Genomic DNA, 27,666 nt, shown 5'->3' on the forward strand with positions numbered 1-27,666 from the left:
ACAAAGCATTATGTATCATTAAGAGTTTGGTGCTTTGTATGTATGGCATTAAACAAGAAGCGACTCCCTGATTCACTAACAGTACATGCAAACATATCTGTGAGTAATTCAACTGAGTCATGGGGTGTACTCAGTCACAGCACTGTATAATTGTGGATACTTTTTTCACAACTATGTTTATTAATAGTGTGCTTTATTAGTGTGAATGCTTGAAAAGCATTCACAGTATTGTTATTCGAATCTTTATTATTATTATTAGTGTGAATGCTTGAAAAGCATTCACAGTATTGTTCTTCTAATCTTTATTATTATTAGTGTGAATGCTTGAAAAGCATTCACAGTATTGTTCTTCTAATCTTTATTATTATATTTTATCTATTCCGTACGTTTTTTGAAAGCCTACTCCTTCAAAACCGTTCAACTTAGAAAAACCATTCAAACACCATTAGATTCCTATTCTTTTGGACACTGTTGCTTGTATTTTTCTCATTTTTAACATTTATATTTTTAATTTTATTCAACTTTATTCAACAAAAATTTCCCATGTATTTCAATGGGGAGACCCTTCAAATTCTCATTCAACTTACTCATTTTTAAACTCTTACTACTTCAACATACGTTCACATAGAGCCACCATTCAAACTTTAAAACGAAGACAAGACATTCAACTATTCAACTTGTATTTATCTTTTCAATATCTATTATACTTTTTCTTCAGTTCCAGTTTAAGTTTCATGATGTTTTTTCACCCGTTTCAGAGTTTATAATGGGTGTGTATGGGACGGAATGTTGGGGCTAGAGTGAGGCAGCTCAACTGCTAGAGTGAGAGGAGCAAAAAAAATAATCTTAAAATCTTTTTTAAAACTGCTGCTGTGTCCGCAGCGTTTGCTCTACAGGTATGATTTTACCCTCAAAACGTAGCCATGGCTGTCCTCTTTCATCCAATGTGTTTACTATTGTACTAGGTGTTATGGTTCTTTCATAAATGTCACCAATGCACAGCCTCCTCCCTCAAACTCTTCCATAGACTCTAATGTTAAAATGGCTCAGAAGGTTCGTTTGAAAATCAGAAGAGCATGGTGTCTTTCCACTGTCACCACGTGCATATAATAAACTCCACAGACATGAAAACTGAGAATTTGGTAGACTAGACATTGCTGTCGCTCACAGTGAAAGAATTTTGTCAATACGACTTTTACTTTTCATTTGGGAACGATTTGTTTCGGCCTGACTTTTCTGTTCATTTTAAGCAGCAAAAGTGAGGTGCATGTCTGTGTGCGTGTGTATGGAGCCATTGGGTGCGGTCACTATAGCAACCAGGCTCACACCTGCCTGCTTAACGAGCTCTCTCTCTCACTCTGCCAAAATTCATCTTAAACACTTCTCTTTCAACTGCTGCTGTGTCCACAGTGTTAAAGCCATCATTTTACCCTCAAAACGTCGCCATTGTTGTTCTCTTTCCAACACCGTGTCTTTCAAAGCTCAGAGATGTAAACTTTTTAAACTGTGTGGGTCCAAGTGGAGGGATCACATTTTAGTCATTCAGTGATTCAAAGAATATGACCTTTTAATATTCTTTCAGATGTTTTCTGACTCTAAATGTTCTTTTCTCATTTCTTAGGTTTTTCTAATTTACAATTAAAACATTTTCAGCTTTTTTCCAACTCCTTCTTCTGTGTAACCTTCAGCTTTTAGCAGTTCCGCACTTTTGTTTTCAGGTTAAATTCGTTTGTTTTTTTTTAATCTCATTCAAAATTTTTAACTCAAAATTCAGCAATTAATTCATTTCAGTGCATACATTCAGATTCAAGCATTCACACTGCAGTTTCTTCAGAAAATGCACTTTCTAGTATTTTATTATTATTATCTATTCCGTACGTTTTTTGAAAGCCAACTCCTTCAAAACCGTTCAACTTAGAAAAACCATTCAAACACCGTTAGATTCCTATTCTTTTGGACAACATTGCTTCTATTTTTCTCATTTTTAACATTTATATTTTTAATTTTATTCAACTTTTTTCAACAAAAATTTATAATGTATTTCAATGGGGAGACCCTTCAAATTCTCATTCAACTTCATCCTCTTTAAACTGTATCTACTTCCACATACATTGACATAGAGCCACCATTCAAACTTTAAAACGAAGACAAGACATTCAACTATTCAACTTGTATTTATCTTTTCAATATCTATTATACTTTTTCTTCAGTTCCAGTTTAAGTTTCATGATGTTTTTTCACCCGTTTCAGAGTTTATAATGGGTGTGTATGGGACGGAATGTTGGGGCTAGAGTGAGGCAGCTCAACTGCTAGAGTGAGAGGAGCAAAAAAATTAATCTTAAAATCTTTTTTAAAACTGCTGCTGTGTCCGCAGCGTTTGCTCTACAGGTATGATTTTACCCTCAAAATGTAGCCATCGCTGTCCTCTTTCATCCAATGTGTTTACTATTGTACTAGGTGTTATGGTTCTTTCATAAATGTCACCAATGCACAGCCTCCTCCCTCCAACTCTTCCATAGACTCTAATGTTAAAATCGCTCAGAAGGTTGGTTTGAAAATCAGAAGAGCATGGTGTCTTTCCACTGTCACCATGTCCATATAATAAACTCCACAGACATGAAAACTGAGAATTCAGTAGACTAGAAGCTGCTGTCGCTCACGGTGAAAGAATTTTGTCAATACGACTTTTACTTTTCATTTGGGAACGATTTGTTTCGGCCTGACTTTTCTGTTCATTTTAAGCAGCAAAAGTGAGGCGCATGTCTGTGTACGTGTGTATGGAGCCATTGGGTGCGGTCACTATAGCAACCAGGCTCACACCTGCCTGCTTAACGAGCTCTGCCTGCCACTGTACCAAGATTCATCTTAAGCACTTCTCTTTCAACTGTTGCTGTGTCCACAGTGTTACAGCCATCATTTTACCCTCAAAACGTCGCCATTATTGTTCTCTTTCCAACACCGTGTCTTTCAAAGCTCAGGCATTTAAACTTTTTAAACCGTGTGGATCAAAGTGGAGGGATCACATTTTCTTCATTCAGTGATTCAAAGAATATGACCTTTTAATATTCATTCAGATGTTTTCTGACTCTAAATGTTCTTTTCTCATTTCTTAGGTTTTTCTAATTTACAATTAAAACATTTTCAGCTTTTTTCCAACTTCTTCTTCTGTGTAACCTTCAGCTTTTAGCAGTTCAGCACTTTTGTTTTCAGGTTAAATTCGGGATTTTTTTTTTTTATCTCATTCAAAATTTTTAACTTAAATTCAGTAATTATTTCATTTCAATGCATACATTCAGATTCAAGCATTCACACTGCAGTTTCTTCAGAAAATGCACTTTCTAGTTCTATTTTATTATTATCTATTCCGTACGTTTTTTGAAAGCCTACTCCTTCAAAACCGTTCAACTTAGAAAAACCATTCAAACACCGTTAGATTCCTATTCTTTTGGACAACATTGCTTCTATTTTTCTCATTTTTAACATTTATATTTTTAATTTTATTCAACTTTTTTCAACAAAAATTTATAATGTATTTCAATGGGGAGACCCTTCAAATTCTCATTCAACTTCCTCCTCTTTAAACTGTATCTACTTCCACATACATTGACATAGAGCCACCATTCAAACTTTAAAACGAAGACAAGACATTCAACTATTCAACTTGTATTTATCTTTTCAATATCTATTATACTTTTTCTTCAGTTCCAGTTTAAGTTTCATGATGTTTTTTCACCCGTTTCAGAGTTTATAATGGGTGTGTATGGGACGGAATGTTGGGGCTAGAGTGAGGCAGCTCAACTGCTAGAGTGAGAGGAGCAAAAAAATTTATCTTAAAATCTTTTTTAAAACTGCTGCTGTGTCCGCAGCGTTTGCTCTACAGGTATGATTTTACCCTCAAAACGTAGCCATGGCTGTCCTCTTTCATCCAATGTGTTTACTATTGTCCTAGGTGTTACGGTTCTTTCATAAATGTCACCAATGCACAGCCTCCTCCCTCCAACTCTTCCATAGACTCTAATGTTAAAATGGCTCAGAAGGTTCGTTTGAAAATCAGAAGAGCATGGTGTCTTTCCACTGTCACCACGTCCATATAATAAACTCCACAGGCATGAAAACTGAGAATTCAGTAGACTAGACATTGCTGTCACTCACGGTGAAAGAATTTTGTCAATACGACTTTTACTTTTCATTTGGGAACGATTTGTTTCGGCCTGACTTTTCTGTTCATTTTAAGCAGCAAAAGTGAGGCGCATGTCTGTGTGCGTGTGTATGGAGCCATTGGGTGCGGTCACTATAGCAACCAGGCTCACACCTGCCTGCTTAACGAGCTCTGCCTGCCACTGTACCAAGATTCATCTTAAGCACTTCTCTTTCAACTGCTGCTGTGTCCACAGTGTTACAGCCATCATTTTACCCTCAAATTGTCGCCATTATTGTTCTCTTTCCAACACCGTATCTTTCAAAGCTCAGGCATTTAAACTTTTTAAACTGTGTGGATCAAAGTGGAGGGATCACATTTGAGTCATTCAGTGATTCAAAGAATATGACCTTTTAATATTCATTCAGATGTTTTCTGACTCTAAATGTTCTTTTCTCATTTCTTAGGGTTTTCTAATTTACATTTAAAACATTTTCAGTTTTTTTCCAACTCCTTCTTCTGTGTAACCTTCAGCTTTTAGCAGTTCAGCACCTTTGTTTTCAGGTTAAATTCGTTTTTTTTTTTGTTTTTTTTAATCTCATTCAATATTTTTAACTCAAAATTCAGCAATTAATTCATTTCAGTGCATACATTCAGATTCAAGCATTCACACTGCAGTTTCTTCAGAAAATGCACTTTCTAGTTATAATTTAGTTTGCAGTTTCACCAAGCTTTCATTATCAATTTTACTCCAGTCACACAAAGCCAGGCAGGATTTCAACTAAGCAACTAAACTCAGAAAGCATTTCATTTCAAAATATTATATTTGTATTTATTTTTATTCAACAAACATGGTGGTTCCTTCTTTCATGAATCAGGAGAACATGTTTGAAGCATCCAAGATGCAGATTTTATAGTCCACCTGTAGTTTCAGCACGGCGCCCCCACATCATCCCATTGTTAAGCTGTTTCCATATCAGAAATCCTTCTGAACTCTCTTTCACATCTTTTATCGATTCACAAGTTTTTCACCAAGGGAAATGAAAAGTGTTTAGCAGAAGACACGTGAGGGTACAATAGTTTATTCTCAGTAAATGTACGATGTCCCGCCATGCCTCCTTTTCAGGTTTTAGTGACAGACACTAATCATTTAGTGTTATTAATTTGGCATGAAAACATTCAGCGTGAACATTTTTTTTTTTAAACACTTGAATTAAAAAAAAAAAAAAAAATCCTAACAGCCAGGTCTTATTGTGGATTTAGTAAAATTTAATTTATCTACAATTATTCCTCCATATAGATAGATTCTTTATTCATTTCAATGTCGCTCTTAAAGTGATAAGTTACACAATATCATACAGAAGCTGGATGCCAGTATTGGACAAAAAGTTGCAAAAATATTTGTCTTTTTTGTCTCTTTACATCTTTTCCATCAGTGTTTTGCAGCATATTGCAGAGCAGTCGGTGAAATGGAACAACTGTGACGCTGAACTCGAACTGATCGGGGGGCGAAGTGCAGGTGACGCCAATGCTGCAGGTGCTTGTACTGGTGAGGGCAGCAGTGCAGGATGGGGAAAATGAGAATGCATTGTGACACATTTTAAATCCACTTCTGCAAATTCTCCAGATGTGTTAAATTTAACTTAAGGGTTTTTCTGTGATTAGGAACTATGTGACAGTACATTAGAAAAACAAAACAACTAATAAAATCCATCACAAACTGATGGTGAATGCAGCAGAGATGAATACACTGACATATTTAAACCTCTCAGCTGTCGCTGAAAATTGAGTTTTTGGAAAGAACATCGTCATCTTGAACTAAAAATGTCCAAAAACTAACGCATACATGTGTTGGAGTAAAGAAGAAGACAGCATGGCAGCCCGGACGAGAAACTGCTTCCATATTTTAGTCCTACTCAGTTTCTCAGGTGCGTTTCTGCAGAGTCTTTTCTCTCCTTTTTCTCCTTTCACTGATTTTCTCTAGTCCTCATCTTCATCCTCCTCATCATCGTCATCTGTCTGGTCCCTGGTGTCGAGGTCATCTTCATCTTCCACCTGCAAGGAAAGGGTCACAGTCTAACTAAAGCAGACAGACGAAACAGAACTGAGTGGTTCGCACTTACGTGTTTGCATCTATTCCTCTGTAACTATTAAATAATTACTCACTGCTAAAGCTACCACGACAGCAAACAAGCTTTAATGATACTAAGTTCAAGACTAGACACTAAAATCTTGCTGGGTTTTTTTTTTGTTTGTTTGGCAATGAAAAATAAGATGAATGACTAAAAAGAGTCAATTCCAACCCCTATAGGCCACAATCACACAGGCTTTGAGACCACAAAGCAGACACAGGTCACTGGAGACAACCTGTAGTCTCCAACCAGTTGGTGAGCGGTTGCTGTAGGTTGCTCACAGTTGATAGTGGGGAAAAAAAAAAAACAAGAAAACAACAACAGGTGCATAAAGTTAACCAGTGCTGCACCACAGATTGCGGTGGTCACCCGTAGTTTGTGTGTAACCTACAAACACTCATGAATTCCTTGCATGCAAACTGTGGGCTACTGCAACCTGCTTGCAACGAAAATCAATCATAAGAAGACTGCAGCACCCTCTTTGCAGCCATTTTCACTTGGTGACAGCCAGAAACCACTAGCCAACCAGTCGGTGAATAGACATTTTAGTTACCGCTGTCTCGGCATGTGTGACTGAGGCTGCAGTGTGGTCGTTTTTATTTTGAATCCTCGCTAATCAGAATCAACTCACTGTTCATTTATTTAGATCAGACTGAATAATCTGGGGAAAGTTTAGATCAGACTACATACATACTACACTGGGGTAAAAAAAACAAAAAAAACAAAACAAAAAAAACAAGGGACAGTTTGAAATTTTATACTTAATCCAACTTTTTCTTCTCCAGCACTTTCAAATCCTCCATAACTGGCTATCTAATCAAAACTCTCACAACTGAAAAACATATTTAAGCTATTTTAAAAACTGCAATCAAATCAATTTTACACCAACTGTCATAGAGCCACATCAATATCATGAGATATGTCATAGTTTCAATAACAACACTGTGCTAATTTAATGTCTGTGATACAGGATGTTAGAAACAAGCAGTGTTACCCTGATGTTTGTTCTGTTTTAAGATCGTCCTCTGGAGAATATTCATCAAAGTGCAAACTTGCAAAAGTCTCGTGGCTCATTGTCAGTTCAATTCAAATTGTCAGACAATTTTCTTTTGGCATAAGAAGGCGTAGGCATAAAGACTTCCAAGAGCCTACGGCTACCTGAGGGGACCTGGTGAACCAAACTGACCTGGGATCTCTGCTGGATGTTACTGGTCATCTTTCTCTCCTCTCACTCAAAACTTTTAAAGAAAATTCTCAACCTTACTGCTGGAGGTTGTTGGGGCTGCGTGTTTTACTAGCCTGAGAACAAAACTAGAGGTAAAAGGCTGAAACAGCAGCTCCACCTCATGTGGATGTTCATTTTCTCTGTGACACCCATTTTCCTGTATGACAATACTAATGCAGGGAAGTAATCAGTCCCAAAATCTGCTGGGTGTCCCGTTAACAAAATATTCCTAAAATTAACAAAAATATTCATATTATTTAAATGTGAGGCTATTAGATATTTCATAATTTCTACTGTTGAATTTTAGTGGGCTGAACTAATTTGTTCCTTATGTTTGGATAAACGAGGCAGATTGGCAGTGAAAACTATACATTTTATACTGGTGATTTTAGAAATAGCTTTCCTACCGTCTCTCCCAGCTCTTTCAGTCTCTTCTTCAGGTTGGTGATCTTCTGGTCTTGGTCTGCCAACAACATCAGCAGGTCATCCTGCTCCTTCTTGGACTCCTGGACGTCAGTTTGCAGCTTCTCCTTCTCCGTCTGCAGGATGGCCACCGTGCTCGTAGTTGAATCCAGCCGCTTCTCCAGCTCCGCCCGGCTCTCCGACAGGTTCTTTACCTCTGCCTGAGCCGCAGAGGGAGAGGAAGGAGACGGGAGAGAGGGAGGTAATATATGAGAAGTCCAAGCTGAATGCAGTATAAAAACATTACGGTAAATGAGGGTCAAGTGATTTAGAGGATCACATATTCTCACGCACCTTTAGTCTCTCCATCTCAGACGTCTGCGCTCCCAGCCTGCTCTCCAGTTCAGCCATCTTTGCAGCATCTAATGAGCTGTCACTAGAGGGGAGTGTGTCAGAGCACTGAGAGAAGCCAGAGAAAGGTTCATTAGTTTTAAACAACTTCAGCAAATCTATGTCAAATTGATCTTCTCATGATTTTTACCCCGACTTCAGCTCTTCTGAGCAGGTCTTGTCTCTCCATCTTCAGCTGGCCGATTTCTGTTGACTGGGACTGAACTTGACTTCTTAAAGCCTCCAGTTCCTGCAACACAGCACACATTCAGCACATGTACAAAATACTAACACCCGATCTGATTAATGCCTCCAGGTTAACTCTGGTGACATATATAATTCTTATTGTGAGAGAAAATAAGGTAATCCGAGTACAAAGTCTGTGTCCCAGAAGTCCATCCCGTCCTAAAACCACTAATACTCTACAGCAAGCTGTAGCGCTGCACTTCCTGAGAGGTTCTTCAGGCTTGAGTCACACCCTCTTGCATACATGTAAACATCATAAATCATCTTGAATATTTATGTCAATAAAAGTGAAAATAAAACGGTACACTTAAAGATTTACCTCTCTGTTAGTCACAAGAGTAATTCGAACACTTATTTAGTGACAAAACAAGCATTTGCCTCATGCGCTTAACCTTTTGAAACATTTTTAGCAAACAGGGGGTTCAAAGGAAAAGCAGGGACAGGTGTGAAGTGATGAATCCCACCTGGAGCAGCTCTGTGTCGTCTGATCCTCCTGCTGGACCCTCTGCTGTCTGTGCAGCTCCTGATTTCTACAGTTACACAGAGTTAAAACATTATGCAGTCACTTTCACTCCAGATACAATATGTAACTATGTGATTAACCCAAATACAGACATGAAGCAGTTTTTAGAAGCTCCCATATCCAGATATGTCAAAGTTTAAACGTAAAGGTTTCTTTGTGTCTTTGGATTTGGATTGCATGTTTATAGTTGCAGTAGTGTTTTCTGGTTGATCTTCGTCTTCTAATTTATTCTACAGGTGTGGTTTAAACATTATAATGATATAATAAGTGTTAATTCTAAAATAAGACATAGAAAGCAATGTATCAGTCCAAATCAATTGATTAATCTCTGGTGGTTGTATAGAGTCCACATTGCTCCCCGTGTGTCAGTCAGCTGTTTGGAGGACTATTTTGCCTACAGTTGTTTTACACCAACAAACGCATCAAAACAGCTTTAAAACATTTCTCTGGAATCAGCCCCCAGAACAACAATGCCAGTACACACAGACTTAAAAAGAAAAGAAAAAAAGATACTAACCAGGCTGCTGATGAGAGCATCTTTGTCACCAAGTTGTGTTTGAAGTAGCGAGTGCTGTTTGCGGAGCTCCTCCACCTCCTCTCTGAGCTGGGTCAGCTCTTCTGTCTGCAGCCCGTTCACCTGAGAGCCGTCTCCCTGGCTGTTGGACTGACCCTGGTTCTCTTTAGCTGAAGTTAGAGCACAAACACTCAGTTTAAGTGTTAACAACAGCAATACTGATGCTGATGTTATCCCTAAATCTACAATCCTGAGCTGATTTAAGGCTCAATCACGCTGGAGTAAAAATGGGATAGCAACCTTCTCGTGAGTAGAAGGAGGGGGAAGCTTGGTGGTTTACTGGTGACTGCATTGAAATCTTTGCATTTAGCAACCAACTGCTAGTAGTTGCAGCAACTATCTGGCCATTGTGACCACTGTTAATCCAAAGGTTAAAGCAGCCTGTCTCCAAACAATCATGGCCTAATTTGGACTGACTGTAAACATTCTTAGACAGATTGACAAAGGTTTGGAAATAACTGTCATCTAATTTATCAACAGACCACTTACTAACACTTTGCAATCAATTTGACTCTGTGCTCAAGTCAGTCTCTCTGCAATATGGGACAAGTCAGCTACATCAGAGCAGGGTAGGTGAGCCTATGTCATCCATCCACCCTCTTCAGCTTATCTAAGTAAGGGTCACAGGGGGAGTCTTTCCCAGGTACCTTAGGGCGACAGGAAGGGTACACTCTGTACGAGTCACCAGTCTGTCGCAGGGCTAACACAGAGAGACTCGCACACTCACATTCACACCTATGGGAAATTTATAATCACCAGTTAACCTAACCCCACTAACTGCATGTCTTTGGACCGCTGGAGAAATCCAGAGTACCCAGAACCCAGCATGGGCATAATTTTGCAGTTAAATCGCCGTCCTGCAGCAGCTACATCACCATTTGTGAATAAACCTCTGAATTTCAGTCTCCTATCTACGAGGTTCTGGCTGAACTCTGATTCTAAGTAACAGGCTAGAGATACTCAGCTTTTACATGTCTGTGAGCTACAAAATTTCATTTTAACATTTTGTTTATGAAACAAAGTAAATTGCTCCTATGAAACGTGGCTGTGTGCGTGACGGTCTCGCACAATTTGATATAAAACAGTATCTGGGGATGTTGCTGCACATCCCTGTCGCTCTATTATCTGAGCAAGGGGGCAGTAAAAGCTTAATGTGCCCGCCGGAATGAGGTTGATAGGATTAAAATCCTGCATGTCAGTCCCTCATTTCTCATTCATTATGAGAAAATGTATTTTAAATGAACTAAATCGCTATATTTTATGTATCTAAATTCACACCACACACACACAGCCGATGAGGTGCACCCACCTAATTTCAGCTTGAGGATGTTGTACTGGTCTTTGTGCTGCAGGATCTGTGACTGCTGCTGGGTGATTGTAGCCTGCAGCTGTTCATTCTGGGAGGTCATGCATGCCACCTGCTCCTTCAGCTCCTGAAGCTGAGCGTCCTGAGGATCATGTGATCAAAAATCAATCTGTCAGCAGGAGAGTATATCAAACTGAACAAACACAACATGTAACAAAATGAAAATTGTGTTATTTACCTGCTCTCTGATCAGCTCTTTATACTGAGTCACAATGTTGTCGTGCTGCTCTAATGTCTTCTTCACCTCCTCTTCCTTCTTCTCCTCCTCGCTAGACTTGTGAACTGCTTTGGTTATCACTCCTGTGGAAAAGTAGGGAGAAGAACATAACTCGTTAGGCCAACTGAAACTCTGCAATAGTTCTCTTAAACTGTTCTTGTTAGGATGAATGTGACGGGACTGACCTTCCAGTTCTTTGACCAGCTTGGTAAACTCATGATCGAACAACATCTGCTCTGGAGACGGGAAGACGGGCTGCGGCTTCTGAGCCGCCCGCGAATACAGTTCATGTTTGGTGATGAAGCACAGCTTCTCTACAAAGTTTTCCTTTCCGATCCGCTTCTCGATGAGCTGCTTTAGCTTCTCTCTGAAGAGGAGAGAGCACAGTAGCTTTGTCACAATATTAAACAGATTTTTATTTGTTTTAAATTTGTCAAATCAGGGGACAAAGACACCACATTTAAACAATGTACCTCTCATTTAACCACTTTAGATACACAAATGATGGATATATATCAGCTGAAATGATGAAAATCTGATTTGTGAAATGCATGTAATCTATATTTTTTTAACTTATCACCATAATAATGTGTTTACTTGTGTGTATACTGAGTATTGTTGTCGTTCTGTCACCAAAAATGTTAGGTAAACCTAATTATAGCATGCACATGTTTGAGTGAGTGAAAGAGATTTACTTGGTATAGTTTTCCAGCGAGTTGTCGTTATAATAGATGCAGATGCCGAGAAGCAGCGCACACAGGCCCTGCACCAGCCTCTCGTCCTCCCCCAGGTTCTCTGAGATCTGAGCGGTCAGCTACAAGAGTCAGTGTCAAGGACTCATCCAAGTAAAGCTGCACATTTTAAGTAAGACTGAATGAGAGGTTTTAACCTAAACACAAAATCAAACTGAATAAAAGAAAAAAGCATAATAAATAACTTGTTTACGAGGCATTAAGAACCCTATGAAGTAGTAAAACTGACAAAAGGATACAAAAGGAACATTTTCTTGATTGTGCAGAAAGTGCGTAACGGCAATCGGACAGTTGCTGATCCATGTACACAGCAGCATGAGGAGGCCCACCCTGGTCTGCACTTTACTGCCCTGCAGAGAAAAACAACAAGACAGAAGGAGAGTCAACGTGTTTCTGTAGAACTACAGTGACACTTAGAAACACAAAAACACGATGCTACATGACAAAAAACACAGAAAAGAGAGTCAGACTGAATCCTCATCACATTTAAACGTGACTGGGAATAGTTTAGAGGTTGGATCCAGATTACTTAACCAATTAACGTATCTAGTAAGCAGCCATTTCATCAGAGCATGAGCGGAGTATAGATGTTAGCTCTAAAATGGTAAATTACATTAAAAAAGAAGCATTGGATTTGCTGGTACAGCAACAATTAAGCATCCCTATCAGTGGAAATGGCGAAGTTAAAACAATGCATGTCCTTTTCTGGTCAATAAAAATAAGGAAATGGTTAAAGTAATCCTTCAACACAAGTCATACATTAGTGGTTAATGAGGTTATCATAAGGACAGTCAAAACAAAAACATTAACATATTTAGACTGAGGTTAGATTTATCAGAGCAAGCAATCCTGTGATAATTACTAAAAAAAAATGTAAATAAATAAAATAACTACATGATCAACAATAAAATCAGTTTGCTTTGAAAATAATTGATTGCAAAGTGAAACTGCAACGGAAACTTTCTCATTTCCAGCTGTCAGCACATGCAAAGCAAACCCCGCTAAATGTGCTTTTCAGGATTTTTTTTTTTAATGACATAAATTGTTTCATTATTATTAAAAGAGCTTAAAGATCTTTAAAAGAGCTCAATGTGGATTTCTTTTTTCCTTCTTTATAAAAAACGTCCCTCAAATGCGCACATTTATGGGAAACTGATGCCAGCGAGTGGATATGTCATCTCTATCACTGAAAGGAAGACAGGATGATTTTCATGGAGTTGGAACATGAGATGATGAAAAACAACAGTGTGTCGCGGTACGGAGATGAGCAAAAACCTGTTAAGTTTAAATTGTGGCTTAAGACTGCCAATCAACAGGTGCATTAACACTTAACGCGCGACATGCTTTTAAGAAAGGAGCTCTCTGAGTAAGCAGTGAAGGTGTGGATAAAAACTAATCAGCATTCAAAACTATAAAAACTTACAAAAATCACCTTTTCAGCTTTTGTCTCCAAATGTGACGCAATGCAAAATAAATAAAATGAAGAGGAAAACAAAAGAAAAGACAATGACCACCACAGGCGTCAACTGAGCACACATTGGCCTGGTCTCTACAAAGACGTCATATGTGTGGGGGGGGCACTGATGACCATTAACACTTGAGACATTGCTGAAATTGACTTATGTAAAGCAAATGCTGTGTGACACAGCTTCATAATACAAAATAATCTTAGAGGAAACATTTCCACTTCTGTATCTCTTCCAGGAAACCACCAACACAACACATCACATCAAGGCACAGCTATCCAGTTACAACTGTCTAATGGGCTGCACTGCTGCCAGCCTGAGACTGGAAGTCAGAAGAGGTGTGGCTCGTATGAATGTGTGTTTTTAACACAAAGCTGCACACTGCATATGCCTGACACAAAGACATCTTCTTCACAAGTATGAGCCACTGTCAGAGATCTTAATTCTGTTCTAGACAATCGGTGACAAAAATCTGTTCGCTACCTAGAATCCAAATCACATTTGCAGATTTTAGTAGACAATGGTCGCCCCACGCAAGCAGTCGGCAACCACTGGCTGCCAGGGAAAAAGGTCTATTTGTCAATTGGATGGCAAGTTGTTGCTGGGTGTTTCTGTGAAATTGTTTACTAAAGCATCATTACCATAATCCTAGAAAATAATCAGTTACCCCCCCAGCCAGGACAACAACCCCCCCCCCAAAAAAAATAAAAAAATAAAAATACTTATTCCACAATAGGTTGGTGAGTAGCAGCTGACAGGCACATTAGGGCAAACTAGTCATGAAGAGACTGATTTAGACTCCTGCACAAAATCTATGTTGTAACCAGAAAACCCTCTTAACCCTTTGCTGCACTCTTCCACATCACTGAGTAGTTTGGGTACATCAGCTGCCTTGATCCGATGTGTAGTTACATTTATCGGGAGGTACACGTCAGCTGTCATGGAAGGTTACAGTGTAGGTTTACAACGGGGTTTCCGGTTCGTAAGTTATGACATAGATTTTCTGCAGAAGTCTACATGATGAAGCATAACAGTCCTGTACTGATAACCTCCTTTGGTCACTAGCATGCCACTATAACTTGTCAGCAAGCAATTAGGTTAGTCGATGATGGCCTTCAAGCCTGAGTGACTGAAGCCTTAGCCACTTTACACTTGAGCACAATCCTGGATTTGTGGTTCCATCTCACCCACACTTATGAACAAGATCCTGAGATACTTGAATAACACTAAAATGGGAAAGCAAACCTGCAGGAGTGCCCTCTACAGTTTTTAAACGGAGCACCAGGGCCCACCAGACAGCACATGCTCATACCAGCTGCCTTAGTTGAACAGTTTTCACATGTTCGTCAGGCTGGATATCAGGTAATGGAGGTTGGATGCAAATGTCCGTCGCAGACACATAACAATGTGGCTCTTGCACAAACTACCTAACCACGCTGAGGGTTTTCATTAGTGATAATAATTCTGAAACATGAAATGATTTCACTTCCTCTTTTACAGGAGGTGACCGTCAAGCTCTTGGTAGGAAACTTGAGCACACCATCAAGGCTTAGAGGTTGTGAGTATCCAAAGACCAACCTCAGGCCTCAAGCAATAGGAGCTCAAAGTACATTTATCTTTATCAAGTTGTTTCACAACAGATAAGTACCAGCAGTAATTTGGAGCCTTTCAGCAGCATGAAGTTAGTTTTTTAATCTGTTTTGGTACCAAGGTTATGTTTTACAAGGCCTCTTTGATCCCATTATTTGGGATTTCCAGTTCAGAAATATCTGAACCCAAAGGAAGACATAAAAATCATACACAGTCCTATAAATCATCTGCCAGTTTTGCTGTGCGCCATGCAGGACAAAAAGCAGTGACAGTCACTCACTTGAACAGGAGAAGGCCCAAAAGTTGCTGCAGTACTCACTTCCTGAACAAACAGATAAGGGCTTGCAGCACAGCAAACAAAGTTCAAAGTTTAAAGTAGGTGTCAGGATGATAGCACCAGAGATAAACAATTAAAAACAGCCAATGTGTCCCTTTTCTCTGAACCTCTCGGGTGTCCACTTGTGTACTTCCCCACAAGCCCCTGGTGAAAACACTGACAGCAACCACATCTTACAGGTGTGTGAGGAGGAGTTCACTTGTGTGTCACCCTAATGAGGAAGCGCTGGGTCAAAGCTTTCAGTTAGGGACAAAGATCGGGTAGTAAAGAGTTATAAGGAAGCAAGATCCCCCAACAAGTGGGCCAACAAGACCCCTACTACAACTGCCAAGCCAAAAACATAACACAGACAGGTGCCACCCAAACACTCACACACAGGTACACTTTACTCACCCGCCGGACGATCTTATCACCCTGCAAAACCACAATAATGTGACACTGTTCTCTTCACTGTGATCGACAATAGTGCTGTTTTAAGAAACCTATGGCAAACGGAGACACACAGCCTATCAGCACGCTCCTCTGTATCATCATTGCCCTACCTGGGAAAGGATGTTGGTGCACTGCTGCAGCAGAGACACAGGGGGCTTGCCCAGGCTGGTGGCAAGCTGAACCCTCAGCAGCTGCTCTTTCTGGGTGAGGTTGTCCTGCAGGGCATGAGCTAAGGCCACAGCAGCACACCAGTTTGAAAGAGAGTCTGCTGAGAACAGGCCTCCACACAGCAGCTGTCCTGCAGAGATGGAATTGGCTAAAAGGCAGAAAAAAAGTGAGCTATTAAGCACTTAAAACAGTGTGAACCATCTAAAAGCACAGACCACATGTTATTTATTTATAGGACCTGAAACTGTTACTGACCATCAATGGTGGAGGGCAGCAGTGTAGCAACTATCTCCCCCTGGCCTTTCTGGTTTTTATAGAGGAAACACTGAAAACAGTAAAGGACTGCACAGCGAAGCACAAATGGTTGTCTCTCGTTCACCATGGACATGAGCAGCACCACAATGGCTGGTCTGTGGGGACATGAAGAAGAGAGGTCACCATAGGATTTAGATGGATAAAGGCGATTTAACAGGTCAGTCCACTGGTTGTGTTTTTACCTTGGTGGGTTTGATGGAGCGTTGACAGAAGCAAAATAGTCCTGGTTGACCTGAGAGCCTCTGATAACCTCTGAAACTGTGTTGATGGTCTGAAAGAAAGCATCCAAATCAAAGTCACGATCATTAATCTGCATAAGCTCACTGCTGAGCAACAAAAATTCTCTTTTTTCAGCTTTGTTACTCTAAGTATCATGACATATCAAACCAGTTTCCATGTCGAAGTGTCTCCTGCAATGCACAAAGCTCCCATCTTTTTAATTTGATGCATTTTTTTTCCCCAAATGTCAATCTGGACCTTTCTAGATTTTAATTAGCCCCATACAGAGGCATGTCTTTAAGCTTTAGACACTCCCAGTGTACCCTAAAGTCTCTGGTCTCACAGTATCCCAGACACAAAATATAAATCACTGTCTGGCCGACCAAGATTTCAGTGTGGACATTGATCTTAGGATAATAACTATTTGTCAGCAAACAATTCAAGCCACACCACTGCTATCCTCATTGTGGATGGGATCCTCCCAGCGCTCTTGTTCGAAGTCATTTTAATTTTTGGTTTTCTTCCTCCAATATGATTACATTTGTCTATCAATGAGTCACCCGCAGCCGCTTTACTTTACTGACCGACCCAAAACATAACATGTTTTTCAGGAGAATTTAAACCCTTGTCCTAAATGCAGCTGTGCTGATGCATGACATGAAGGAAAGTATTGGACCACACCTCTTACTGTCTGAGGTTGTAGTCTGTAGCACGGGGTCCCCACAAGGAACAGTACTCGGCCCTTTCCTCTTAACCCTGTACACTGCGGACTTCAGTTATAACACGGACACTTGCTATCTCCAGAAGTTCTCAGACGACACCGCCATTGTGGGTCAGGTGTTGGAGGGAAATGAACTGGAATACAGGGGGTCATCAAATACCTCTTTGCATCAATGCCAGCAAGACGAAGGAGCTGGTGATTGACTTCAGCAAAAAACCAGCCCCTATTACACCAGTGAACATCCAGGGTTTGGACATTGAAACAGTGGAGGAGTATAAATACCTGGGTGTTCACCTCAACAACAAACTGGACTGGCCCACAAACACAAATGCACTTTACAAAAGGATCTAGAGTCGTCTCCACCTGCTATGGCGGCTGAGATCCTTCGGGGTGAACAGGCCACTCCTAAGGAAATTTTACGACACTGTGGTGGCGTCTGCTATTTTCTATGCTGTGGTCTGCTGGAGTGGTGGAATGGCAGAGAGGGACAGGAGGAACCGCAACAAACTGGTCAGGAGGGCCAGCTCTGTCCTGGATTCTCCGCTGAAGTCCATCGAGCAAGTTGGGGAGGGGAGGATGTTGTCTAAGGTAACATCCATCACGGACAGTCCCTGCATGAGACTGCACTCGTTCAGCAGTAGACTTTTACACCCAGAGTGTAGGAAGGAGCGCTACCGCAGGTACATTCTTACCAGCAGCTGTCAGACTCTATAATGCAGCTTAACATTCTTTTGGTCATCTTACTCACCAGCTTGTTTGTTTACTGTACATTTTATACATGTCTCCGTACAATTTTTCTATACATATTCTGTACATTGTTACCTGTACATACCTGTATATACGAACTTCGGTTGCTTATGTTTATAGGACCACCTTGGGTCTTCCTTTTATATTTTATTTTCCCTTGCTGTAAGAGTTCTGTAACACCGAAATTTCTCATCCGTGGGATAATAAAGGTTTATTCTATTCTATTTGAATTGATGTGTTTAGGTTCCACTGCCATTGCTGTATAAACCATACAAACATAAATGTTAGGACCTCTCTGAATTCGAATGTGATACGTTTTAACCTCTCAGACATGCCTCAGCACTTGTTTGCTGTGAGAACTAAAGAAGCTTTTGAATGCTTCAATGGCTAATGGTCCCAGACTTAACGAGCGGGTTGTTGTGATTACCTCAGTGAGGATGTCTGCAGGGACACCAGTGGCCATGAGGATGGTGCACAGCTGCTGCAGTAGGCCACACTGGAACATGGACTTCTGACAGCTGGCTGTAGCTCCAGGAGAGTTCACTGGAGACACCATGACTCGCACCAGCTGGGATTACAACATTATTTAACAGTTATTTAAGAGTTTTAACAAATAATATTCAGCTGTTTTTAATTAGTACTTAGATCAAGATAACAATTAGATATATTACCTGCAGCATGAGATGAAGGTTTGTGACCTTTTGTGCAGACCAACCAGAGTTATCATCACCAACCTCGAACCAGGGCTTCATTCTCTGGATGTAGGAGCCTTCTTTAAAGAAGTTCTGGTTGGAGCTGTTGTTCTTTAGCAGGTTGAGGAGAAGAAGCAGACAATCCTCTACCACAATACCTGCACACAAGAAAGAGGACGGATGTCAGGACATATCACAAGCCAAAAAAAACCACCAAAAAACCCCCACTGTGTTTAGAGAAAAGAGGTAGGATCGTATTGTTCAGTAACAATTCTGTGTAAAAATCAATTTACCTCCATCGCTGCTGCCTTCTTCTGTGATGATATCTAGGAGGCGTTCAAACGCATTCTCAAATGCCACAATTTTCTGAATGGCAGCGTTGCTTTTAGTCAGCTGTTGAAGTAGCAACAAGCCCTGATGGTGGCAGAAAACAAAATGTCACAGACTCAAACAGACCTCTACTCAACACTCTGTTTCAAAGGGGTTCAAATACAGTGTAATACAAAACGTAAGTGTGCTTACATCATTGCGAATTACTTCTCTGGAGTCTGCCAGCAGGTCCATCAATCTGGAAACACCTGTGAGAGTAAACAGAAACAAAAAATGTTGCTGTTAAAGCAATAAATTCCCGACGTGACAAAGTTTGATATAATGCAGAGAGAAGAAACTCACCCATGGGGCTGACCAGAATAATACCCTGGATCTGTGGACCCTGGTTCTTCAGCAGAGCAGTTAGCAGCTTCACTCCGGGCCACCGTACATGAAAGTCAAACTCCTAAAAATGCAGAAAAGCATCAGATGGGGGTCAGGAAAAATTTAACAATACAGAGTTTCTGCTGCTGGATCAAAACCACTCTGTACCTCCAGCAGAGTGAGGAGCAGGGTTACGTGCTCAGGATCCTGGACGAACGTGTCTGTAAACTGGAGGCCGAGGTCGTCTGCCTGCTTCTGTGCGTTCTCATCTGTGAAGCGAGATTGAAAATGAGTCACCGTCTCAGGAGTCATCCATGAAAGTGTGTGGACCCAGCTGGTTTGTTCATATAAATCAGCCTGAGCAACACAGCAGTGAAGCTCACATGTATAACTTCAATTACCAATGACGAGCGACTTTACAGGTACCATGACAATGAGAGACGCGCTCAGGGTGACAAATGTGAACAAACCAGGAAGACAAGAGAGGCTACACACAGGAGAGGACAGCAGGGTTACCGCCAAAGGAAGTGTATTCTAAGCCCACAGTGATAAACAGTTAATTAGGGATGAGTGCAGCACTTTAAAGCAAAGAACTGAAAATAAATGGATGCTTTTCCCAGCTAAGGATCCATTACCGAGATTACAAAAAGAGTGTTCTTGTCTACTTTTAGTGGTATGACTTTATGCAAACAGCTATTGCCACAAACAGACTCAATAAAAGCTTCTACCCACAGGTCCTCATATATGCCTCCTGACTGAAAAACTGATGATTCACTCCCACTTTTAACTGTAGTAGAGCAGGTCGCTATATGCTGCTCTGACTTCATTTTAGATTTTAGCTGCTAAACTATTTTTCATTCTTCCTGCAACACTAACAATGGAGATCATTGATTAACATTAGTTAACTGAGATAAACTTATCTTAGTTAATTAATTAGTTAGTTAATATACATTAAATTTCAAGGTGGAGCACCTGCAGACAATAGCTTAACACTTTAGCTTCTTGCAGCTTATTGTTTTGGTTCCCTTGGTCCATCTTTACTGGTTTATTTTGCTCTAAACAAAGTTTTCAGCACCAGTTGGCTGTTGTGTTTAATGAAAATGCTCTGAAAAACCACAACGCATACTACCTGACAGCAGAAAGACACAGAGACAGGCTGCTGATGGCAATTGAAACCAAATCAGAGCTAAAAAGTAAATCACTACTGCCAGGTAGATAGAAATCTCTCTAGTTTTGCCCCCATGTACAATAATTAGTATTGGTATAACAACAACAACAACAACAACAACAGTGCAAAATTACTGAGGTATTAAAATGTGATGTGAGGGGGAAAAAAAAAAAAAAAAAAAACAGCCAGAAGATGGGGCGTAATGAAACATTAGTGAAGCATTCTTGTCAACACCAAAGTGCCTTCCTGTTTATTTTCTGGTGCCCTCTAATTTTAGTGAAGTTAGTTATAACTAGTTAGCACTAAAGCTACTGCACAAAGGCACAGTTTGAGTACTGACCAGGCACAGACACATTCTTATGCTTCCCTGAGACAGGGAGAGGGGCTACTGCGTCTGCGAGTGCAGGGAGGAAGACAAGTTCAACGCCTTACCCAAAAGCTAGCATTCATTCCAAGTCCAGCATCAGCTGACAGAGACTTGTTAACCCATGCCATGACAACACCATTTTCATTTATCAGCTTATTTTAATCTTTGCAGGGAATACATTTAAAATGCGCTCTTTTTCAATAACCAAACAAAGGGGACTGTGTGATTCGTAAGTGCCGTTGGTGTTAGAGGGGTTGGCATCATGCACAGTCAAAGAGTTTTACCTTCTGATTCATCTGTAGGTTAAAACATGGAAGAGAAGAGAGAGACGAGAGTCTTTAAATAAAGCAGTCATCATCAGTGTACAGAAGAAGGGAATGCAAACTGACAGCTTTCCATGTTTAACATGAACTGAACTCGTTTACACATGCAAAACAAACATGGGTTTTAAGTCAGTTCAAACCATTTACAGAAGTCTCACAATGAGGAGGAATTCATTTCAATATAGTTAGAAATGTCTTTAGATCAGAGGTTTTATCTTCCAGTTATGAATTCAAGTTAAATTACACATTTTTTAAGGATGTGGGGTGTAATACCTTGTTCTTCCTCCTCATCATTGCAGATGACATTGTAAAGCGTATCCAAAGCATAGCCGAGGATTTCAGAGTCAGATCTGTTGCATTTGGGAGACAAACATTAGCATGTTTACTGAGCTGTAATCCACAAGCATTACAAGTATGAGTATTAACATACCTGTCAGTCTGTAGTATGTTAATCAAGTGATCCATTGCCTGTGTTCCAACTTCCATTCGATATTTCTAGAAAACATTTAAAAAAAAATGCTCATAGGATCGGTAATGCAACCAGAACCTAAAATAAAGGAATTTTAGTTAGAAACATTCTGGATTTCTGTGGCATTTCTTGTGAAATACAGGAAACCTGCACATCTATCTGTGTAGCAGACCAGGACTAACACCCATGTGTGTTAACGTGAAACCCTGTGCCTCTTAAACCCCTTATTCAAGCTCGATAAACTCATTACTCATGGTTGACAGTGCAGCTAATGGCAAAACTGTCAGTGAACAGAAGTGACTTGGTGGAGGTCAGAGATGAGTTCATTTTAATCAGTAGAATGTGACAAACAAGACTTTTAACCAAGGCTACGGATGGCACGTTTATTGCAGTGAGACACAGCAGAAGACATGTGCAGACTGCTTTATGTACATGATGTTAGTGCAGTGATTTCAACTCAAAGTTTCACAGCTCTTCTCTTAAATAGTTTCACTAAAACCTTCAAGAAATTACAATTTTCCAAGGCAAGTTCGGATCCATTTAACTAGCAACTGACTGCATACAGCTTCAGGCCCTTTTAGTTCTCTACTTATACTTTACCTTGGAGAGGGACTTAAGAGCACGGACAGCATCTCTCCGATCTTCTAGAAGTGTGGAGGAGGCAACTCGATCGCACAGCTTCTGGATCTGTTAACGGACATATTATTTTTTAACTATTATTGCCATGCTTGCTGATAATTTCTGTAATTTTATGTCTCTGAAATTGACAGAATTTTTGGAATGTTTTAAAGAGCTGTGGTTTCCAAGTCCCAAGGGTTCTGTGGTGGAGTTGTGAGGAGAAGCAGCAAAAAAAAAAAAAAAAAAAAAAACAATACAAAAAAAACAAAATACTGTATATAATTACATTTAGCACACACAGACAGCTGACAACTTAAAGGAAAAAACACTAGTATTTCTGAACCCTTTCAAGTTTTGAAATCTTTTGTTTTAATCCAACACCATCTGACAGCTTGTGTCTTAATGTGCACCTTGGTCACTTCAGTAAGATTTACGTATCACTTATGAAAAGGCGCATGTGTGAATGCACGATGTTTCCTGCATCTCAAGTTGCTTAGCTCTTATTACTAAGATGATGAGTCAACACATGTTTAATGCAAACTGCCATGAAAGTCAACTGTGACAGTGTGATAAAGTGTCTAAGTTGTCTGTCTAAAATGAGATCTGGCTGATTGCAAAGGCCACAGAAAATGACTTGCATCGCTCTAATACTCAAACCATTCAGCAATCCTTCATGTCACCCTGGAAGACACCACTCCCATCATGGGATGAAGGTGACAACTTTGTATTGATTTGACGAGACGAAGGGGACAAGTGGACCCAACCCACCCCCCAAAAAAGGCCCACCAGATGCACTTATTGTAGGGAGGTTTACTGCTTTCATTTTCATACAGGTCCTATTCCAAAAGCAAAAGGCGGTCTAAAAATGCACATTTTCTTGGAAAACCGATAAGTTTTACTGCAGCATGGGATGTCCACAAGTCAACAGTAAATTAATTTAACACCTCTAAACACAGAAAGAGCAGTAACAAGGTGGAGAAACAAAACAGAATTTGAGAAGGTTTCTGTTCAAGTGTTTTGTGCATTCTCAGGAGTGACAGCTTTCTCCCTGAGCAGTCACTATACAAAGATCTGATTATATGTGGCTGTCTGCTGCAATTTCAGCAATGTGTCAGGAGATTCCTGCATGGAACACTATGCATGGCTGTCATCAGCTAAAGTACAAAATATTCAGTTATTTTTTTTGGTGCTTTTAAACCAATTGATTAGCAGGCAATCAATACTAAATAGTTCGCTGCCGCCCTACGTACACGACGAGGTCCATTTTTATGTTATACACTAGCTCATTTTACAAGATCGCACTAATATGTTTAGTAGATTTACAGATTAAAGTTAATCAAAACAAAACGCTGACGTGTAAACAGCTGACAGTCCTAACGGGCTGGTCCTTGGTGTCCGTGTCTTTCATGGATTTCTCCATTCATTGTGGCTTCACAGCAGGTTACACACACTCCCACTGCTGCCTGACAGATTAGCCACCTTAGCTCATTAGCCCTCTAACTAGCTCGCTGTCAGTTATTCGCCAAGTGAAAGGTATCTTAGGTATCATCACACATTCTCTTAGGTGTTTGTTATGTGACGGAGCAAAAAATAACTAGTTTAAAAACACAACTCTATCCCCCTGTTCTCAGTTTGTACGGCGCACAGCGGAGAAACGTAAGCTAGCCGCTGCTAGCCCAGCTGCTTTCCTACCGTCTCCGCTCCGGACGGCTGCGGCCCGGCTGCCTGCCCACTTATCACTCCTCTGAAGAAGTTCATCTCGGTGCCGTATTCAGAGCCTCTCTTTCTTCACAAAACACCCCTCTGCCGCCTCTCACTGTGCTCAGTATAATAGACACGTAAGAGAGTACACAATGATATATTTTTTACACTGTGTACACTGACCTATCCCGGAACACTAACGTTTGGGCACTGCGCATGCTCGCAAACGTGGCGATACGTGGCTCAGCAGCAGACCACCAGCCGGTTATTTAAAGGGCAAGAAAACTAATGATTATGCTCTGTGATAGGCAATGCAGCGATAAAATAAACAATTATCAATTAAATCTATCATTAGAGGGTTAAAGTTTTTAACTCTCACACAATGTTCAAGTAAAATTGACTGGAGTAAAATGTGTCATTTAGTGCTAAAAAACACAAAGAATACAAATGTCTCTAAATTTTATACTGTTGTACAGGAGCTACAATCCTTTAAACACTGAGTTTGTTCTGAATTAAATTGATCTGTAACTATCCAGGTGGATTTCAGATCATTGTGCCAGTGGGCATCAAATCAAGAGAAATTGTTGATTTCTCAACAATTGTAACAATACAAATGTAAACTTGAAACTGTAAACTGTCGTTTCTGTGTATATGTAGTAGCGATTATGTATGATGCACATAAGGAAAAGAGGTCATACAGAGGTCAGAGGCTGCCTGGCAGATACAAGACGTGTATTAGGGCAGCATGGTGGCAGAGTGGTTAGCACTACTTCCTCACAGCAAGTTCCTGCTTCAAATCCTGGCTGGGGTCTGTCTTTACGGAGTTTACATGTTTGACCTTCTCCAAAGTACAACGGTCCAAAAACAAACACATGTTAGGTTAACTGGTGATCAAAGAAGTATTAATTAATACTGAATTAATATATACAATTATAGGGAGTGCAGAATTATTAGGCAAGTTGTATTTTTGAGGAATAATGTTATTATTGAACAACAACCATATTCTCAATGAATCCAAAAAAACTCATTAATATCAAAGCTGAATGTTTTTGGAAGTAGTTTTTAGTTTGTTTTTAGTTTTAGCTATTTTAGGGGGATATCTATGTGTGCAGGTGACTATTACTGTGCATAATTATTAGGCAACTTAACAAAAAGCAAATATATACCCATTTCAATTATTTATTTTCACCAGTGAAACCAATATAACATCTCCACATTCACAAATATACATTTCTGACATTCAAAAACAAAACAAAAACAAATCAGCGACCAATATAGCCACCTTTCTTTGCAAGGACCCTCAAAAGCCTGCCATCCATGGATTCTGTCAGTGTTTTGATCTGTTCACCATCAACATTGCGTGCAGCAGCAACCACAGCCTCCCAGACACTGTTCAGAGAGGTGTACTGTTTTCCCTCCTTGTAAATCTCACATTTGATGATGGACCACAGGTTCTCAATGGGGTTCAGATCAGGTGAACAAGGTGGCCATGTCATTAGTTTTTCTTCTTTTATACCCTTTCTTGCCAGCCACGCTGTGGAGTACTTGGACGCGTGTGATGGAGCATTGTCCTGCATGAAAATCATGTTTTTCTTGAAGGATGCAGACTTCTTCCTGTACTTGAAGAAGGTGTCTTCCAGAAACTGGCAGTAGGACTGGGAGTTGAGCTTGACTCTATCCTCAACCCGAAAAGGCCCCACAAGCTCATCTTTGATGATACCAGCCCAAACCAGTACTCCACCTCCACCTTGCTGGCGTCTGAGTCGGAGTGGAGCTCTCTGCCCTTTACCAATCCAGCCACGGGCCCATCCATCTGGCCCATCAAGACTCAGTCTCATTTCATCAGTCCATAAAACCTTAGAAAAACCAGTCTTGAGATATTTCTTGGCCCAGTCTTGACGTTTCAGCTTGTGCGTCTTGTTCAGTGGTGGTCGTCTTTCAGCCTTTCTTACCTTGGCCATGTCTCTGAGTATTGCACACCTTGTGCTTTTGGTCACTCCAGTGATGTTGCAGCTCTGAAATATGGCCAAACTGGTGGCAAGTGGCATCTTGGCAGCTGCACGCTTGACTTTTCTCAGTTCATGGGCAGTTATTTTGCGCCTTGGTTTTTCCACACGCTTCTTGCGACCCTGTTGACTATTTTGAATGAAACGCTTGATTGTTCGATGATCACGCTTCAGAAGCTTTGCAATTTTGAGACTGCTGCATCCCTCTGCAAGATACCTCACTATTTTTGACTTTTCTGAGCCTGTCAAGTCCTTCTTTTGACCCATTTTGCCAAAGGAAAGGACGTTGCCTAATAATTATGCACACCTGATATAGGGTGTTGATGTCATTAGACCACACCCCTTCTCATTACAGAGATGCACATCACCTAATATGCTTAATTGGTAGTAGGCTTTCGAGCCTATACAGCTTGGAGTAAGACAACATGCATGAAGAGGATGATGTGGACAAAATACTCATTTGCCTAATAATTCTGCACTCCCTGTATAAATGGCAGTTAGGAGGATTTTTTTTAATTACACAGAAGTAGGTGTAATAAATACCAACTGTTTCAGTGTCAGTAACATTTCCACTTTCAGTTTATTATACTTGAATGATTATGACTGGACAGGATATGATATTTTAAAAAACAAATGTTGTAAAATCTTTTTTTTTTTTTTTTTTTTTTTTAAACCCACTCTCCCTGCTCTCCAAAACATTGTGTGAGGATTGATCATACATCTATTAATGTCAAATAGGCTATTTATGTTTTTGTTGTAGACAGTTATTATGAGGGACCATAGTATGCCATAATATGAAGGCATTTGGTTTTTATAGAGTCAACACAACCAGTACACATAATAAAACAAATAAAAAAACATAAACACATTTCATATACACGATGTTGCAATAACTATACAAGCACGAGGTGAAAGCTGTCCATTCTTAAAACCTTATAATATACAAAAATATATATATACAAAAACTGGCAACCTCTTATGCATTTTTTATGTATTAATTCTTAATTAGTTTACAAGAATCCATAAATCAATTTTTAATTATGAATACAATATTCTGTTACCTCACAAACATCACTTACTGTACCTTTAATTGATTGTTAGCCTGCAGACAGACATAAGCACACAGGAACCTTTTTCATTGTGTAGGTGGTCCTTCTAATAGTGTAATTCAGGGTTGGATCAGCGCATACAAACAACCCAAACTTCCTAGTCAGCGTGCAGGGATTTAACAAAGTGAAAACAGTTTTGGTGTGTGCACTTTATGACTGATTCATAACTTTGTTACCTACTTTGGAGAATTTTACTATTTCAGCTTATAATTGCTGTCATATGTCTAGCTCAATCCGAGGGAAATCAAATTGTCACACATAAATAGGACACAGTGCAAACCTCAGGAAAGGCATTCAGGAAAGGACTGTTGGGCACTTGAACCTGTACAGTCTAATGCATTTTATTGACTTTTTTTTTTTGCTTTTAATTTTGAAATATAACTAATAGGTATGGTATAACTGTCAAATACACACCTAAATAATCCTTAAGCAGAGTGACTAAGTTTATATGTGTAGGTACTTACAGAAAACAGCAGGTAAACAGTAAAGTTTACAGAAACACACTCAGAGCAAGCACAAATCAAAGAAAAATAAAGTGAAACCAGAAACCAGATCTACTT

At 40.0% G+C, this 27,666-nt stretch overlaps 1 protein-coding gene across 5 annotated transcripts; it reads right to left on the reverse strand.

Annotated features, from left to right (window-relative positions):
* Positions 1-4,943: 4,943 nt before the first annotated feature.
* On the reverse strand, positions 4,944-24,236 carry uso1 (USO1 vesicle transport factor). Of its 5 annotated transcripts, none has more exons than XM_026171284.2 (26): positions 23,983-24,236; positions 22,273-22,359; positions 21,634-21,698; positions 21,477-21,553; positions 21,165-21,176; positions 19,514-19,614; positions 19,325-19,427; positions 19,175-19,230; positions 18,946-19,066; positions 18,632-18,810; positions 18,388-18,528; positions 16,456-16,544; positions 16,214-16,368; positions 15,901-16,106; positions 15,752-15,772; positions 12,205-12,315; positions 11,909-12,027; positions 11,399-11,580; positions 11,175-11,296; positions 10,940-11,078; positions 9,574-9,740; positions 8,998-9,063; positions 8,439-8,537; positions 8,252-8,356; positions 7,903-8,118; positions 4,944-6,193 (listed from the first exon to the last, which is right to left on the reverse strand). In XM_026171284.2, exons 1-26 carry the CDS (start codon positions 24,046-24,048, stop codon positions 6,119-6,121), a joined length of 2,880 nt encoding a protein of 959 aa, XP_026027069.1. In that variant the 5' UTR covers positions 24,049-24,236; the 3' UTR covers positions 4,944-6,118. The 5 variants fall into 5 exon arrangements, with proteins under 5 accessions (XP_026027069.1, XP_026027070.1, XP_080159114.1 ...); XM_080302990.1 differs by having other exon boundaries at positions 5,952-6,218; XM_026171285.2 differs by lacking the exon at positions 15,752-15,772.
* Positions 24,237-27,666: the final 3,430 nt, after the last annotated feature.

This window comes from Astatotilapia calliptera, chromosome 6, assembly GCF_964374335.1.
Source record: "Astatotilapia calliptera chromosome 6, fAstCal68.1, whole genome shotgun sequence".
Taxonomy (NCBI): Eukaryota; Metazoa; Chordata; class Actinopteri; order Cichliformes; family Cichlidae; genus Astatotilapia; species Astatotilapia calliptera.

Excerpts from the sequence above, each read along its gene's own strand:
- uso1 (XM_026171284.2), bottom strand. The coding sequence starts at position 24,048 with ATGAACTTCTTCAGAGGAGTGATAAGTGGGCAGGCAGCCGGGCCGCAG. Across the intron at positions 18,811-18,945 it reads AGAAGGCAGCAGCGATGGAG|GTATTGTGGTAGAGGATTGT; the intron begins GTAAATTGATTT and ends TCTTGTGTGCAG. Across the intron at positions 18,529-18,631 it reads ACCTTCATCTCATGCTGCAG|CTGGTGCGAGTCATGGTGTC; the intron begins GTAATATATCTA and ends TTGTAATCCCAG.